Genomic DNA, 15370 nt, shown 5'->3' on the forward strand with positions numbered 1-15370 from the left:
CACCCAGCTCTCTCCCTCCCTGTACTCCCCCGCACCCCTCCTTCCCACCCCTTCCCTAATAATAATGATAATGGTAGTATTTGTTAAGCACTTACTATGTGCAAGGCACTGTTCTAAGTACTGGGAGGATACAAGGTGATCAGATTGTCGTAGTTGGGGCTCGGAGTCTTAATCCCCATTTTACACATGAGGTAACTCAGGCACAGAGAAGTGAAGTGGCTTGCCCAAGGTCACACAGCTGACAAGTGGTGGAGCTGGGATTCGAACAAATGACCTCTGACTCCCAAGCCCACACTCTTTCCACTGAGCTATGCTGCTTCCCTAGAGTCCCTCTGTACCAGCGCCAACCCTCATCCCCCTCCCTCTGTGCAGTTCCCCACCAAACCCCTCCCTTCCCACCCCTTCCCTCCCCTCCTCCCCACCCCTATCCCATCTCAGTCTCCTTTCTCATCACCACCCCTCATCCTCCTGTCCCCACTCAGGCCCCCGACAACTCATTCCCGTCCAAACCATCCCACCCTTCGCACCCTTCCACCTCCCTCCCCTCCTTCCACAGCTGCTGCCAAATGTGGCCTATGGAACCCCTACTCCATTTTAGGTAAGCTCCCTTTCATCCTTGACCTGTTTCTTTCCTGCTCTCTCCTCCTCGCCCTCACGGAGACTTGGCTTACTCTGGATGACACAGTCTCTCCTCCTGCTCTCTCTAGTAGAGGCCTCTTCTTCTCCCACTCCCCAAGACTCACCGGGAAAGGAGGAGGTGTCGGCTTCCTTCTCACACATCCATTTCGCTTTCGCACTATCCCTCCTCCCCTTTCCCTTTCCTTCCCCTCCTTTGAAGCCCACATAATTCTCCTCTACCACCCTCTCCAGATTCCTGTAGCTGTCATCTACCACACCCCCTAGCCCCACCTCCAACTTCTTTAACGATTTTGAACCCTTTCTCACCTTCCTTCTCTCCTTTTCCATGCCCACTCTGATCCTCGGAGACTTCAACATCTACATGGATGTCCCCGGTGACTCCACTGCCACCCGCCTTCTATCTCTCCCTTGACGCTGCCAACTTCCTGCTCCACCCCACCTCGCCCACTCACCATCTTGGTCACACCCTCGACCTCATCTTCTCTTACCACTGCTCTATCTCCACTCTCACCAACTCTGAAATCCCTATCTCTGACCACAACCTTCTCACCTGCCTCCTTTCTCACACTCCTCCCCACTGTAAATCTATATTATTCCCCCACAGAGACCTCCACTCTCTCGACCCCATCCTTCTCTCAGTGCATCACACCCCACCTCACCTCCCTATCCTCTCTACCCACTGTTGATGACCAGATTACTGCTCTCAACTCCACCCTCTCTACTCAACTCAACTAGCTCTCTCCCCTTTCCATTCGCTGCTCTGACACCACTAACCCACAGCCTTGGATCACTGCCACTGTCTGCCTCTTTCGCTGTTATGCTCGAATTGCTGAACGCTGCTGGCAAAAGTCTAAACACCGAGCCAACCTTGTTCACTTTTAATTTATCCTTTCCTGCCTTAACTCTGCCCTCTCCTCTGCCAGGCAAAACTATTTTTCTTCCCTTATTGACACCCATGCCCGTCATCCCCGTCAGCTGTTCCGGACATTTAACTCCCTCCTCAGGCCCCCTGCTCCTCCCTCTCCTCCATCCCTCACCCCCAACAATCTGGCCTCCTACTTCATTAGGAAAATTAACACTATCATGTCTGAGCTCCCCAAAGTCACCCCTCACCCTTCTTCACCCCCTCAACTCTCCCCTCTACCTTCCCATCCTTCCCAGCAGTATCTTCAGATGAGATCTCCTCCCTCCTCTCAGACCTGTATATATGTATATATGTTTGTACATATTTATTACTCTATTTATTTATCTTACTTGTACATATCTATCCTATTTATTTCATTTTGTTAGTATGTTTGGTTTTGTTCTCTGTCTCCCCCTTCTAGACTGTGAGCCCGCTGTTGGGTAGGGACCGTCTCTATGTGTTGCCGACTTGTACTTCCCAGGCGCTTAGTACAGTGATCTGCACACAGTAAGCGCTCAATAAATACGATTTATTGATTGATTGATTGAAGTGTCACCCCATCCACCTGTGCTTCGGACCCCATTCCCTCTCATCTTATAAAAACTCTCACCCCTTCCCTCCTCCCCTCCTTAACGTCCATCTTTAACCGCCCACTCTCTACTGGTTCCTTCTCCTCTGCCTTCAAGCATGCCCATGTACCCCCCATCCTAAAAAAGCCCTCTCTTGACCCCACTGACCCTTCCAGTTATCGTCCTATCTCCATCCTACCCTCCCTTTCCAAACTCCTAGAATGAGTCATCTACACTCGCTGCCTCAAATTCCTCAACCCCAACTCTCTCCTAGACCCCCTCCAATCTGGCTTCCGTCCCCTACACTCCACTGAAACTGCCCTCTCAAAGGTCACCAATCACCTCCTTCTTGCCAAATCCAATGGCTCCTACTCTATCCTAATCCTCCTCGACCTCTCAGCTGCCTTTGACACTGTGGACCATCCCTTTCTCCTCAACATAATATCCAACCTTAGCTTCACAGACTCTGTCCTCACTTGGTTTAGACTGTGAGCCCACTGTTGCGTAGGGACTGTCTCTATATGTTGCCTATGTGTACATCCCAAGTGCTTAGTACAGTGCTCTGCACACAGTAAGCACTCAATAAATACGATTGATTGATTATCTCTCTGGCCGTACATTCTCAGTCTCCTTCGTGGGCTCCTCCTCCCCCTCCCAACCCCTAACTGTAGGGGTTCCTCAAGGGTCAGTTCTTGATCCTGTTCTGTTTTAGATGACAGGGAACCAACTCCAAAATTTCCAGAAAAAAAAAATCTAAAATGACTGTGTTTTCAGAGATCGTGTATTTTTTATGGCATTTATTAACCACTTACTATGTGCAAAGCACTGTTCTAAGCGCTGGGAAGGTTATAAGTTGATCAGGTTGTCCCACGGAGGGCTCACAGTCATAATCCCCACTCTACAGATGAGGTAACTGAGGTACAGAGAAGTGAAGTGACTTGCCCAGAGTCACACAGCAGAGATGAGGGGAGTGAGGGTTATATGTCACCTCGGGCTAGTCACTTAACGTCTCTGTGTCACAGTTTCCTCATCTGGAAAATGGGGAAATGGGAAAAGGGCTGTTCTCCCTCCCCTTTAGACTATGAGCCCATCGTATTTATCACTTACTGCACGCAGAGCACTTTACTAAGCACTTGGGAGAGTACAGATGTGGGACAGGAACTGGGGCTGATCTCTTGATGTTGGCTTAGTGAAAAGAGCCCGGGCTTGGGAATCAGAGGATGTGGGTTCTAGTTTCGGCTCCACCACTTGTCTGCTGTGTGACCTTGGGTAAGCCACTTAACTTTTCTGGGCCTCAGTTATCCCATCTGTAAAATGGGGATGAAGACTGTGAGCCCCACGTGGGACAACCTGATTACTTGGTATCTACCCCAGTGCTTAGAACAGTGCTTGGCACATAGTAAGTGCTTAACAAATACCAGCATTATTATTATTATTTACCCCAGCGCTTAGCACAGTATCTGGCACATACAACAAAGAGCACATTAGCAATATTCCAGCAGGGAGTAGGATCTCTCGACTGTAAGCTCACTGTGGGCAGGGATTGTGTCTGTTTATTATTCTATTGTACCCTCCCAAGAGCCTAGTACAGCAGCACGGCCTACGGGATAGACCACGGGCCTGGGGGTCGGAAGGTCTTGAGTTCTAATCCTGGCTCCGCCACTTGTCTGCTCTGTGGCTTTGGGCAAATCACGTCACTTCTCTGTGCCTCAGTTGCCTCATCTGTCAAATGGTGATTGAGAGTGTGAGACCCAGGTGGGACAGGGGCTGTGCCTAACCTGATTTGTTTGTATCCACCCCAGCTCTTAGTACAATGTCTGGCACCTAGGAAGAGCTTAACATACACCGCAGTTACTATTACAGTGCTTCGCACAGAGTAAGTGCTCGATAAATACGATTGAACGAATGAATAGCCATCGCCTAGTTTTATAGTGCGTGGCTTGTTTTTCAGCTGATCTTTCCCTCATTCCAGTACTAATACAGTTCGTACTGGAAAGGCCTTGGCCTCTGATCGTGTTACATAACAATGATGTGTGCAGAGTAAGCGCTCGATAAAAACTACTGATCGTGGCAGGGCTGTGTCTCCGGCCTGATGCCCTTGTCTACGGGGGAGGGAACGTGATCACACTGGAGCAAGGGGCAGATGGGGAGGAGAGTATTTGACAGGATGTTCAAATTTCCTCTGACTTCCACAAAAAACCTGTGCTTCTGCACCCCAAGGATGCATTTCCTTATGTCGTGGTATTTGTTAAGCACTTACTTAGAACAGTACTTGCCACATACTAAGCGCTTAGTAAATACCATCATCATGGGGGTTAGTAAACATCATCATCCCACCTCACTGCCACTCACTCTTCTCACTCTTCGCCAGTGAGAGAAATGACTGTCAACCTAAGCATCAAGCAAAATCTCCTCACTCTCGGCTTCAAGTCTCTCTATCCCCTCGCCCCCTCCTACCTCACCTCCCTTCTCTCCTTCTCCAGCCCACCCTGCACCCTCCGCTCCTCTGCCACCACTCGCCTCCTCACTGTACCTCCCTCTTGCCTGTCCCGCCGTCAACCCCAGGCCCCTGTCCTTCCCCTGGCCCGAATGCCCTCCTTCCTTACATCTGCCAAACTAGCTCTCTTCCTCCCTTCAAAGCCCTACGGAGAGCTCACCTCCTCCAGGAGGCCTTCCCACACTGAGCCCCCTTTTTCCTCTCCTCCTCCCCATCCCCCCGCTCTGCTTCTGTCCCCTCCCCACAGCACCTGTATATATGTTTGTACAGATTTATTACTGTATTTATTTTACTTGTACATATTTACTATTCTATTTATTTTGTTAATGATGGGCATTTAGCTTTAATTCTATTTATTCTGACAACTTGACACCTCTCCACATGTATTGTTTTGTTGTATGTCTCCCCCTTCTAGACTGTGAGCCCGTTGTTGGGTAGGGACCATCTCTGTATGTTGCCAACTTGCACTTCCCAAGTGCTTAGTACAATGCTCTGCAAACAGTAAGTGCTCAATAAATACGATTGAATGAATGAATGAAATAGGATCTTGGCCCAAGTAGGAGAGACCATACCAAGTGAATCATAAATTCACTGTTGATAGTATTTCAGGTGTTTACAAGGCCTTATTCTCTGGAACCTGGAGGACAGACCATCTTTTAATTTGAGGAAGGAGATGGGCTTGGTTGTGGGATCTTGCAGGCTAGTTGTGGTTTTCAGAGTGGAGGTGGAGAAGAAAGAAGACAAAAGAGGAGTGAAGGAAATGGGAGAGAGGGCAAGGGGCGAGAGACTTGTGGGAGCAGGAGGGGAGCGAAGAAAAAGGAGGACATTCATCAAAGATGTATCCTCCTCTACACCCTTCTTCTCCTCCTCCTTCTCCTCCTCTTCCTCTGTTTCAATCTCCTCCTCCTCCTCTTCCTCCCCTTCTGTGACGGGACTTACTTGCGAGGAGAGTACAATTATTGTCATTATTGTTTTTCTCCCTCCTCCTCTCTTCTTCATCTCCCTATATTTCCCTCTACTCTTCCTCCTTCCCTAATCCCCTCTCCTCCTCCTCGTCCTTCTCCTCCTCTTCCTCTTCCTCCTCCTTCTGTTCTTCCTTCTCTCATCTCCATTTTCCCCATGCTTCCCTTCTCCCCTCTGCCTCCCCTTCTCTGAATGAAAAAATACCGCGATTATTATTATGATTTTTCTCCACTCTCATCCATCTCCCCCATCCTTTCCTCCTCTCCTCTTTCTCCCCTTCCTTTTCTCCCTTCCCTCTCCATGAGAAAAATCAGTAGACAAGAGAGGAGGCTTACCCAACACCTCAGTGTAAAGTCCATTCCAAACTCTGCTATCAAACTGAGGGATAATGTAGTCGAAGAGAATGGCCAGTCCCATATTCTTCACCCTGTCCATGAAGTCCATCCTGTCCATCAAGGCCCCCAAGGGCAAGGGCACATAAGAAAGAGGGCTTGGCATTTTCCCACAGTGCCTTTCCAAATGATAACCGGCCGAGAACCGGATCGTGTAGACGAAAGGGATCCCAAGCAACTCCGCTATGAGATCCCCGCCAGAGAAGATGGCATCTGCCACCAGAATGTCAAACCCCGATGTTTGAAGTTTCTTAATGAGCGTCTTGTTCGAGGCGGCACTCTGACATATTTGCTTACTCAAAAATAATAATTTACCAAATATCTCATTCAGTTTCACAATTTGTTCCCAGAGAGAGAGAGAAGGTAATTCATAAGTCCACAGATAGATTATCTCCTCAAGCAAGTCCTCGAAGTCCTCCTGAGAAGAGGGCACAGGGAAGACCTCGTAGTTCAGTGTCGACGGCTGGCTGGGATCGATGCGAACCGAGACAGAAGGCACGAGAACGGTCACCTCGTGGCCCCTCTGGGCCAGCTCTTCAAGGATGGTCTTTGTGTTGAGCCAGTGACTCAGGTCCATGGGCCACACGAGCACCTTCCCACAGGACCCCGAGTCAGAGCAACTCAGCTGGAGAAGCACGAGCACCCAAAGCCACTTTGGAGTCATCGCGGTACCCCCTTCCCCTCCCCCGTGACTGCTCTCCACATGCGGACTGACGCTCAGTGGGCTTTATGAAGAGCCTAAAGTCAATAGGTGAGTTAAAGTTTAATTCCCCCTTTGTCATCGCATGATGAAAGAAGGTGAATCTGGTCCACTGAGAGCAAGGATTGGGATTTTAGCCTCCTGAGCCGCATACCTCAGTAACCTTTGGTTTCTGTTCGTGCCGTGAGCTTGGACTTTGGGGTCGCTCCGGGTCATGACCTCCAGAAGGGTGACAGGGGGTGGGGGAGGCTATGTCCCTGGAAATGATGGGCTGGTGGCCTTGAGGCTCAGAGAAGTGACATTACGTGCCCAAAGTTACCCAGCTGACAAGTGGCGGATCCAGGATTAGAACCCATGACCTCTGACTCCCAAGCCCAGGCTCTTTCCACCGAGCCTCGCATTAACAGTTTCACCCTTCTCCAGAACTGCCATCCACAGGACTCTCTCCTCCACTGCCTCAGAGACAATTCAGCCAAGAGGCCCTGGATTCTCTTGGCCATTAGCGTTTTGATTAGAATGACCCATGGATAATTCACCCTTCTGCTCTAGGCATCACCGACTTATTTTGTGGTTGCTATTGCATGTTAATTGTTAACTGCTCTCTGTGCTGACATTTACCTTGCTGACCTAATCATGACTTGTCAATTTCCCTGCTCCCATCTGCCCTTCCCTGTCCTCATCTTCCCCTTCCCCTCTTACACCCAGCTCTCTCCCTCCCTGTACTCCCCCACACCCCTCCTTCCCACCCCTTCCCTAATAATAATGATAATGGTAGCATTTGATAAGCACTTACTATGTGCAAGGCACTGTTCTAAGTACTGGGAGGATACAAGGTGATCAGATTGTCATAGTTGGGGCCCGCAGTCTTAATCCCCATTTTACACATGAGGTAACTCAGGCACAGAGAAGTGAAGTGGCTTGCCCAAGGTCACACAGCTGACAAGTGGTGGAGCTGGGATTCGAACAAATGACCTCTGACTCCCAAGCCCACACTCTTTCCACTGAGCAATGCTGCTTCCCTAGAGTCCCTCTGTACCAGCGCCAACCCTCATCCCCCTCCCTCTGTGCAGTTCCCCACCAAACCCCTCCCTTCCCATCCCTTCCCTCCCCTCCTCCCCACCCCTGTCCCATCTCAGTCTCCTTTCTCATCACCACCCCTCATCCTCCTGTCCCCACCCAGGCCCCCGACAACTCATTCCCATCCAATCCATCCCATCCTTCGCACCCTTCCACCTCCCTCCCCTCCTTCCACAGCTGCTGCCAAATGTGGCCTATGGAACCCCTGCTCCATTTTAGGTAAGCTCCCTTTCATCCTTGACCTGTTTCTTTCCTGCTCTCTCCTCCTCGCCCTCACGGAGACTTGGCTTACTCTGGATGACACAGTCTCTCCTCCTGCTCTCTCTAGTAGAGGCCTCTTCTTCTCCCACTCCCCAAGACTCACCGGGAAAGTAGGAGGTGTCGGCTTCCTTCTCACACATCCATTTTGCTTTCGCACTATCCCTCCTCCCCCTTCCCTTTCCTTCCCCTCCTTTGAAGCCCACATAATTCTCCTCTACCACCCCCTCCAGATTCCTGTAGCTGTCATCTACCACACCCCCTAGCCCCACCTCCAACTTCTTTAACGATTTCGCACCCTTTCTCACCTTCCTTCTCTCCTTTTCCATGCCCACTCTGATCCTCGGAGACTTCAACATCTACATGGATGTACCCGGTGACTCCACTGCCACCCGCCTTCGATCTCTCCCTTGACGCTGCCAACCTCCTGCTCCACCCCACCTCGCCCACTCACCATCTTGGTCACACCCTCGACCTCATCTTCTCTTACCACTGCACTATCTCCACTCTCACCAACTCTGAAATCCCTCTCTCTGACCACAACCTTCTCACCTGCCTCCTTTCTCACACTCCTCCCCACTGTAAATCTATATTATTCCCCCACAGAGACCTCCGCTCTCTCGACCCCATCCTTCTCTCAGTGCATCACACGCCACCTCACCTCCCTATCCTCTCTACCCACTGTTGATGACCAGATTACTGCTCTCAACTCCACCCTCTCTACTCAACTCAACTCGCTCGCTCCCCTATCCATTCGCCGCTCTGACACCACTAACCCACAGCCTTGGATCACTGCCACTGTCTGCCTCTTTCGCTGTTATGCTCGAGCTGCTGAACGCTGCTGGCAAAAGTCTAAACACCGAGCCAAACTTGTTCACTTTTAATCTATCCTTTCCTGCCTTAACTCTGCCCTCTCCTCTGCCAGGCAAAACTATTTTTCTTCCCTTATTGACACCCATGCCCATCATCCCCGTCAGCTGTTCCGGACATTAAACTCCCTCCTCAGGCCCCCTGTTCCTCCCTCTCCTCCATCCCTCACCCCCAACAATCTGGCCTCCTACTTCATTAGGAAAATTAACACTATCATGTCTGAGCTCCCCAAAGTCACCCCTCACCCTTCTTCACCACCCCCAACTCTCCCCTCTACCTTCCCATCCTTCCCAGCAGTATCTTCAGATGAGATCTCCTCCCTCCTTTCAGACCTGTATATATGTATATATGTTCGTACATATTTATTACTCTATTTATTTATCTTACTTGTACATATCTATCCTATTTATTTTATTTTGTTAGTATGTTTGGTTTTGTTTTCTGTCTCCCCCTTCTAGACTGTGAGCCCGCTGTTGGGTAGGGACTGTCTCTATGTGTTGCCGACTTGTACTTCCCAGGTGCTTAGTACAGTGATCTGCACACAGTAAGCGCTCAATAAATACGATTTATTGATTGATTGATTGAAGTGTCACCCCATCCACCTGTGCTTCGGACCCCATTCCCTCTCATCTTATAAAAACTCTCACCCCTTCCCTCCTCCCCTCCTTAACGTCCATCTTTAACCACCCACTCTCCACTGGTTCCTTCTCCTCTGCCTTCAAGCATGCCCATGTACCCCCCATCCTAAAAAAACCCTCTCTTGACCCCACTGCCCCTTCCAGTTATCGTCCTATCTCCATCCTACCCTTCCTTTCCAAACTCCTAGAATGAGTCGTCTACACTCGCTGCCTCGAATTCCTCAACCCCAACTCTCTCCTAGACCCCCTCCAATCTGGCTTCCGTCCCCTGCACTCCACTGAAACTGCCCTCTCAAAGGTCACCAATCACCTCCTTCTTGCCAAATCCAATGGCTCCTACTCTATCCTAATCCTCCTCAACCTCTCAGCTGCCTTTGACACTGTGGACCATCCCTTTCTCCTCAACATATTATCCAACCTTAGCTTCACAGACTCTGTCCTCACTTGGTTTAGACTGTGAGCCCACTGTTGCGTAGGGACTGTCTCTATATGTTGCCAATGTGTACGTCCCAAGCGCTTAGTACAGTGCTCTGCACACAGTAAGCACTCAATAAATACGATTGATTGATTATCTCTCTGGCCGTACATTCTCAGTCTCCTTCGTGGGCTCCTCCTCCCCCTCCCAACCTCTAACTTTAGGGGTTCCTCAAGGGTCAGTTCTTGATCCTGTTCTGTTTTAGCCGACAGGGAACCAACTCCAAAATTTCCAGAAAAAAAAATCTATAATGACTGTGTTGTCAGAGATGGTGTATTTTTTATGGCATTTATTAAACACTTACTATGTACAAAGCACTGTTCTAAGCACTGGGAAGGTTACAAGTTGATCAGGGTTTCCCACGGAGGGCTCACAGTCATAATCCCCACTATACAGATGAGGTAACTGAGGCACAGAGAAGTGAAGTGACTTGCCCAGAGTCACACAGCAGAGATGAGGGGAGTGAGTGTTATGTGTCACCTCGGGCTAGTCACTTAACGTCTCTATGTCATAGTTTCCTCATCTGGAAAATGGGGAAATGGGAAAAGGGCTGTTCTCCCTCCCCTTCAGACTGTTAGCCCATCGTATTTATCACTTACTGCACGCAGAGCACTGTACTAAGCACTTGGGAGAGTACAGATGTGGGACAGGAACTGGGGCTGATCTGTTGATCATCCCCCGGGCCTGGAATGCCCTCCCTCTGCCCATCCGCCAAGCTAGCTCTCTTCCTCCCTTCAAGGCCCTGCTGAGAGCTCACCTCCTCCAGGAGGCCTTCCCAGACTGAGCCCCTTCCTTCCTCTCCCCCTCGTCCCCCTCTCCATCCCACCATCTTACCTCCTTCCCTTCCCCACAGCACCTGTATATATGTGTATATGGTTGTACATATTTATTACTCTATTTATTTATTTATTTATTTATTTATTTATTATTTATTTTGCCTGTACATTTCTATCCTATTTATTTTATTTTGTTGGTATGTTTGGTTCTGTTCTCTGTCTCCCCCTTTTAGACTGTGAGCCCACTGTTGGGTAGGGACTGTCTCTATGTGTTGCCAATCTGTACTTCCCAAGCGCTTAGTACAGTGCTCTGCACATAGTAAGCGCTCAATAAATACGATTGATTGATTGATTGATTGATTGTTGATGTTGGCCTAGAGGAAAGAGCCCGGGCTTGGGAATCAGAGGATGTGGGTTCTAGTCCCGGCTCCGCCACTTGTCTGCTGTGTGACGTTGGGCAAGCCACTTAACTTTTCTGGGCCTCAGTTATCCCATCTGTAAAATGGGGATGAAGACTGTGAGCCCCATGTGGGACAACCTGATTACTTGGTATCTACCCCAGCACTTAGAACAGTGCTTGGCACATAGTAAGTGCTTAACAAATACCAGCATTATTATTATTATTTACCCCAGTGCTTAGCACAGTATCTGTCACATACAACAAAGAGCACATTAGCAATATTCCAGCAGGGAGTAGGATCTCTCGACTGTAAGCTCACTGTGGTCAGGGATTGTGTCAGTTTATTATTCTATTGTACCCTCCCAAGAGCTTAGTACAGCAGCACGGCCTACTGGATAGGGCACGGGCCTGGGGGTCGGAAGGTCTTGGGTTCTAATCCCGGCTCTGCCACTTGTCTGCTCTGTGGCCTTGGGCAAATCACATCACTTCTCTGCGCCTCAGTTGCCTCATCTGTCAAATGGTGATTGAGACTGTGAGCCCCAGGTGGGACAGGGGCTGTGCCTAACCTGATTTGTTTGTATCCACCCCAGCTCTTAGTACAATGTCTGGCACCTAGGAAGAGCTTAACATACACCGCAGTTACTATTACAGTGCTTTGCACAGAGTAAGTGCTCGATAAATACGATTGAACGAATGAATGGCCATCGCCTAGTTTTATAGTGGGTGGCTTGTTTTTCAGCTGATCTTTCCCTCTTTCCCTCTTTCCAGTTCATATTGGAAAGGCCTTGGCCTCTGATCGTGTTACAAAACAATGATGTGTGCAGAGTAAGCACTCGATAAAAACTACTGATCGTGGCAGGGCTGTGTCTCCGGCTTGATGCCCTTTTGTACAGGGACGGGGGAGGGAATGTGATCACACTGGAGCAAGGGGCAGAAGGGCAGGAGAGCATTTGACGGATGTTCAAAGTTCCCCTGACTTTCACAAAAAACCTGTGCTTGTGCATCCCAAGGATGCATTTCATTATGTCGTATTTGTTAAGCGCTTACTTAGAACTGTGCTTGCCACATACTAAGCGCTTAGTAAATACCATCATCATGGGGGTTAGTAAACATCATCATCCCACCTCACTGCCTGGTTTCATGAACTAAATCCTCATTATCGCCTGAACCCCTCATTTTGACCCAAACTCCAACACAATCCTGAAGCAGCATAGCCTAGAGGAAAGAGGACAGGCCTGGGAATCAGAAGGACGTAGATTCTAATCCCCTCTCTACCATGGCTCTGCTGTGTGACCTTATGCGAGTCACTTCACTGTTCTGTGCCTCAGTTGCCTCTTCTCAAAAATGGGGATTCTGCCCTCCTCCCTCCTCCTTAGGCTGTGAGTCCCATGAGTTGCAGGGATTGTATCTAACCTGGATTAACCTGAATCTACCCCAGTGCTTAGAAAAGTGTTTGGCAAACAGTAGGCGCTTAACAAGTTCTACTATTATTGTTGTTATTGAAGTCAAATCCGACAGGAGACCTCTGTCTAAATCTCAGCAAACCAGAATTTCCTGGGTTGGGACTTCAGTTTCTGTGAGAAAAACAACAGCAGCAATACGAGTATCAAAAGCAGCAGCTAACCCTAGATAAATCTTGTCAAATAAAGCAGGGTTTGTTGGGTTTTTTAAAAATGGTATTTATTAAACATTCACCTATATACCAGGCACTGTACTAACTGCTGAGGTAGATACAAGATAATCCAGGTGGACACGGTCTCTGTCCCTTGTGGGGTTTACAGTCTTAATCCTTATTTTACAGATGAGATAACTGAGGCACAGAGAAGGTAAATGACTTGCCTAAGGTCACACAGCAGATATGTACTAGAGCTGAGATTAGAACCCAGGTCCTCTGACTCCCAGGCGCTTGCTGTTCCACCCTGGCCACACTACTTCTCACTGTAAATTCTACACAGCAAACTCATTGTGGGCAGGGAATGTGTCAGTTTATTGTTGTACTGTACTCTCCCAACTTAGTACAGTGCTCTGCACACAGTAAGTGCTCAATAAATACAATCGACTAATTGATTTCTCACCTTACTTTACCTGACAGATTACTCTAAGAGGAGCCCACGTACATTGGAAAAAAACATTTCAACTGGATATCAAAGGCCAGAGTTGGTGGCTCATTTTTCACCTTGTCCATGAGCATCATCTTGTCTCTCAAACTCTCGTGACCAGGACAAAGGAAATGGTTTAAACCCCTCTTCAAACCAGAGATCCAGACAAAGGAAGTGGTTTCTTCCGTCTCACACAGAGTTTTTTGAACAATTTCCATCCACATTCTCCTTTAGTCATCCATTTCCTCTAGCCAGAGGAGAAATCGCTACTCTGACCCTTTTTTCCCTCCCAGTACGAGTTGCCATTAAGGAGCAAGAGGAAAAGAGGCTAAGTGAATTCAGCAAAAATAAATAAAGCATTAAATCAGCCTATATTACCACCAGGGATCCCATAAAAATCCTATATATTTTTTCCCAAGTCAGTGGAAAAGTACCAGGATCCTTCTATTCCCCCTTAGCTATTCTCTGTGTTTGCCAACTCTGCTGTATTGTACTCTTCTTAGCGCTTAATAGAGAAGCAGCATGGTCTAGTGGATAGAGCTCATGAGTCAGAGGGACCTGGGTTCTAATCTTGGCTCTGCCACTTACCTGCCATGTGACCTTGGGTAAGTCACTTAGCTTCTCTATTCCTCAGAGAAGCAGCATGGCTTAGGGGATGGAGAATGGGCCTAGGGAGTCAGAAGGACCTGGGTTCTAATCGCCACTCTGCCACTTGCCTGCCATGTGACCTTGGACAAGTCACTTCAGTTCTCTGTTGCCTCAGTTCCCTCATCTGAAAAATGGAGATTAAGATTGTGAGCCCCACGTGGGACAGGGACCGTGTCCAATCTGATTTTCTTGTACCTGCCCCAGTGCTTAGTAATAATAATAATGAGGATGATGGTATTTGTTAAGCGCTTACTACGCCAAGCACCGTTCTAAGTGCTAGAGTAGATACAAGGTGATCAGGTTGCCCCACGTGGGGCTCACAGTCTTAATTCCCATCTTACAGATGAGGTCACAGAGGCACAGAGAAGTGAAGTGACTTGACCAAAGTCACACGGTAGACAAATGGCAGAGCTGGGATTAGAACCCACAACTTCTGAATCTCAAGCCCGGGCTCTTTCAACTAAGCCAAGTGCCTGGCATGTAGTAAGCGCTTAACAAATACCATAATTATTAATTGTTTTTATTATTTGCTTGTATTGACTCCAGCATTTAACAGTAACAGGCACCTAGCACTTGACAAATACCACTTATAATTATTATTATTATTATGGTGCTCAATAAATGCTCAATAAAGCATTTATTATTATTATTATTATTATTATTTATTATTATTGAGGAAAGTGCTCAATAAATACCATTGATTGATTGATTGTTTGGCTGAGGAAGTGATTCCCTCCCTTTTTCCCCTCCATTTCTTTCCTCACCGCCCTGAGGAGAACAAAATGTTTGTACGTCCCGTACAAACCCCCAGCATTTCCAATTATGACAGCTGCTCGTTAAGAACAATGGTCAATTGGACTGGGCAAAACCTGAAACAGAGGTGCCAGATCGATTTTCTAGGCCTTGGTTGGCCATTTTCAGGCATGGCCAGATTCTGCTTGTCAAAAATAGTTTCCCAACATCACATCTGGTAGCAGATTTCCCCGGACTCTCTGGCTCTGCTCATCTAAAGTGTGCTGGAAGCTTAGAGTCACATTTTTCTGGACAGCATCCAAAAGAGGTTGGGAATTAGCATCCTTTTCCATTTTCCCGCAGCTCCTTCTCTTCCACAGACTCATCACAGGGATTTATAAAATCCAATCCAATACCATCAGTTCGACCTATTTTAGGACAGTTGGGAATAATCGTTTCACCTCCAATCTGACTGTATTGTTTCTGTCTCAGTTCTTAGCTCTCAGTGGGTACTAGGGGAAATCCCATGAGCCTGGAACCCGGGTTCTAATTCCAGCCCCACCTGCTGTATGACCTTGGACAAGTCACCTAACTGTGTTTCGGTTACTTCAACCGAGAAGCGGTGTAGCCTAGTGAAAAGATCACCTGCTAGGAGGCAGAGGACCAGTGTTCTAATTCTGATTCAGCTACTTGTCTGCTGTGTGACCTTGGGCAAGTCGCTTTACATCTCTGT

At 48.3% G+C, this 15370-nt stretch overlaps 1 protein-coding gene across 3 annotated transcripts in view; it reads right to left on the reverse strand.

The window, feature by feature from the left end:
• LOC119939610 (UDP-glucuronosyltransferase 2A1-like) overlaps positions 1 to 15370 on the reverse strand; it is a 123617-nt gene that overhangs the window by 76170 nt on the left and 32077 nt on the right. The window contains exon 1 of one of the 3 annotated variants that reach the window (XM_038759730.1): positions 5908 to 6639. The exons of the other annotated variants lie outside the window; for them this stretch is intronic. Within the exon in view, the coding sequence (XP_038615658.1) occupies positions 5908 to 6628 (721 nt within the window). The 5' untranslated portion in view covers positions 6629 to 6639. Of the gene's footprint in view, positions 1 to 5907; positions 6640 to 15370 lie in introns of those variants that run through there. 3 annotated transcript variants of the gene reach the window in all.

Source organism: Tachyglossus aculeatus, chromosome 17 (genome assembly GCF_015852505.1).
Source record: "Tachyglossus aculeatus isolate mTacAcu1 chromosome 17, mTacAcu1.pri, whole genome shotgun sequence".
Classification (NCBI taxonomy): domain Eukaryota; kingdom Metazoa; phylum Chordata; class Mammalia; order Monotremata; family Tachyglossidae; genus Tachyglossus; species Tachyglossus aculeatus.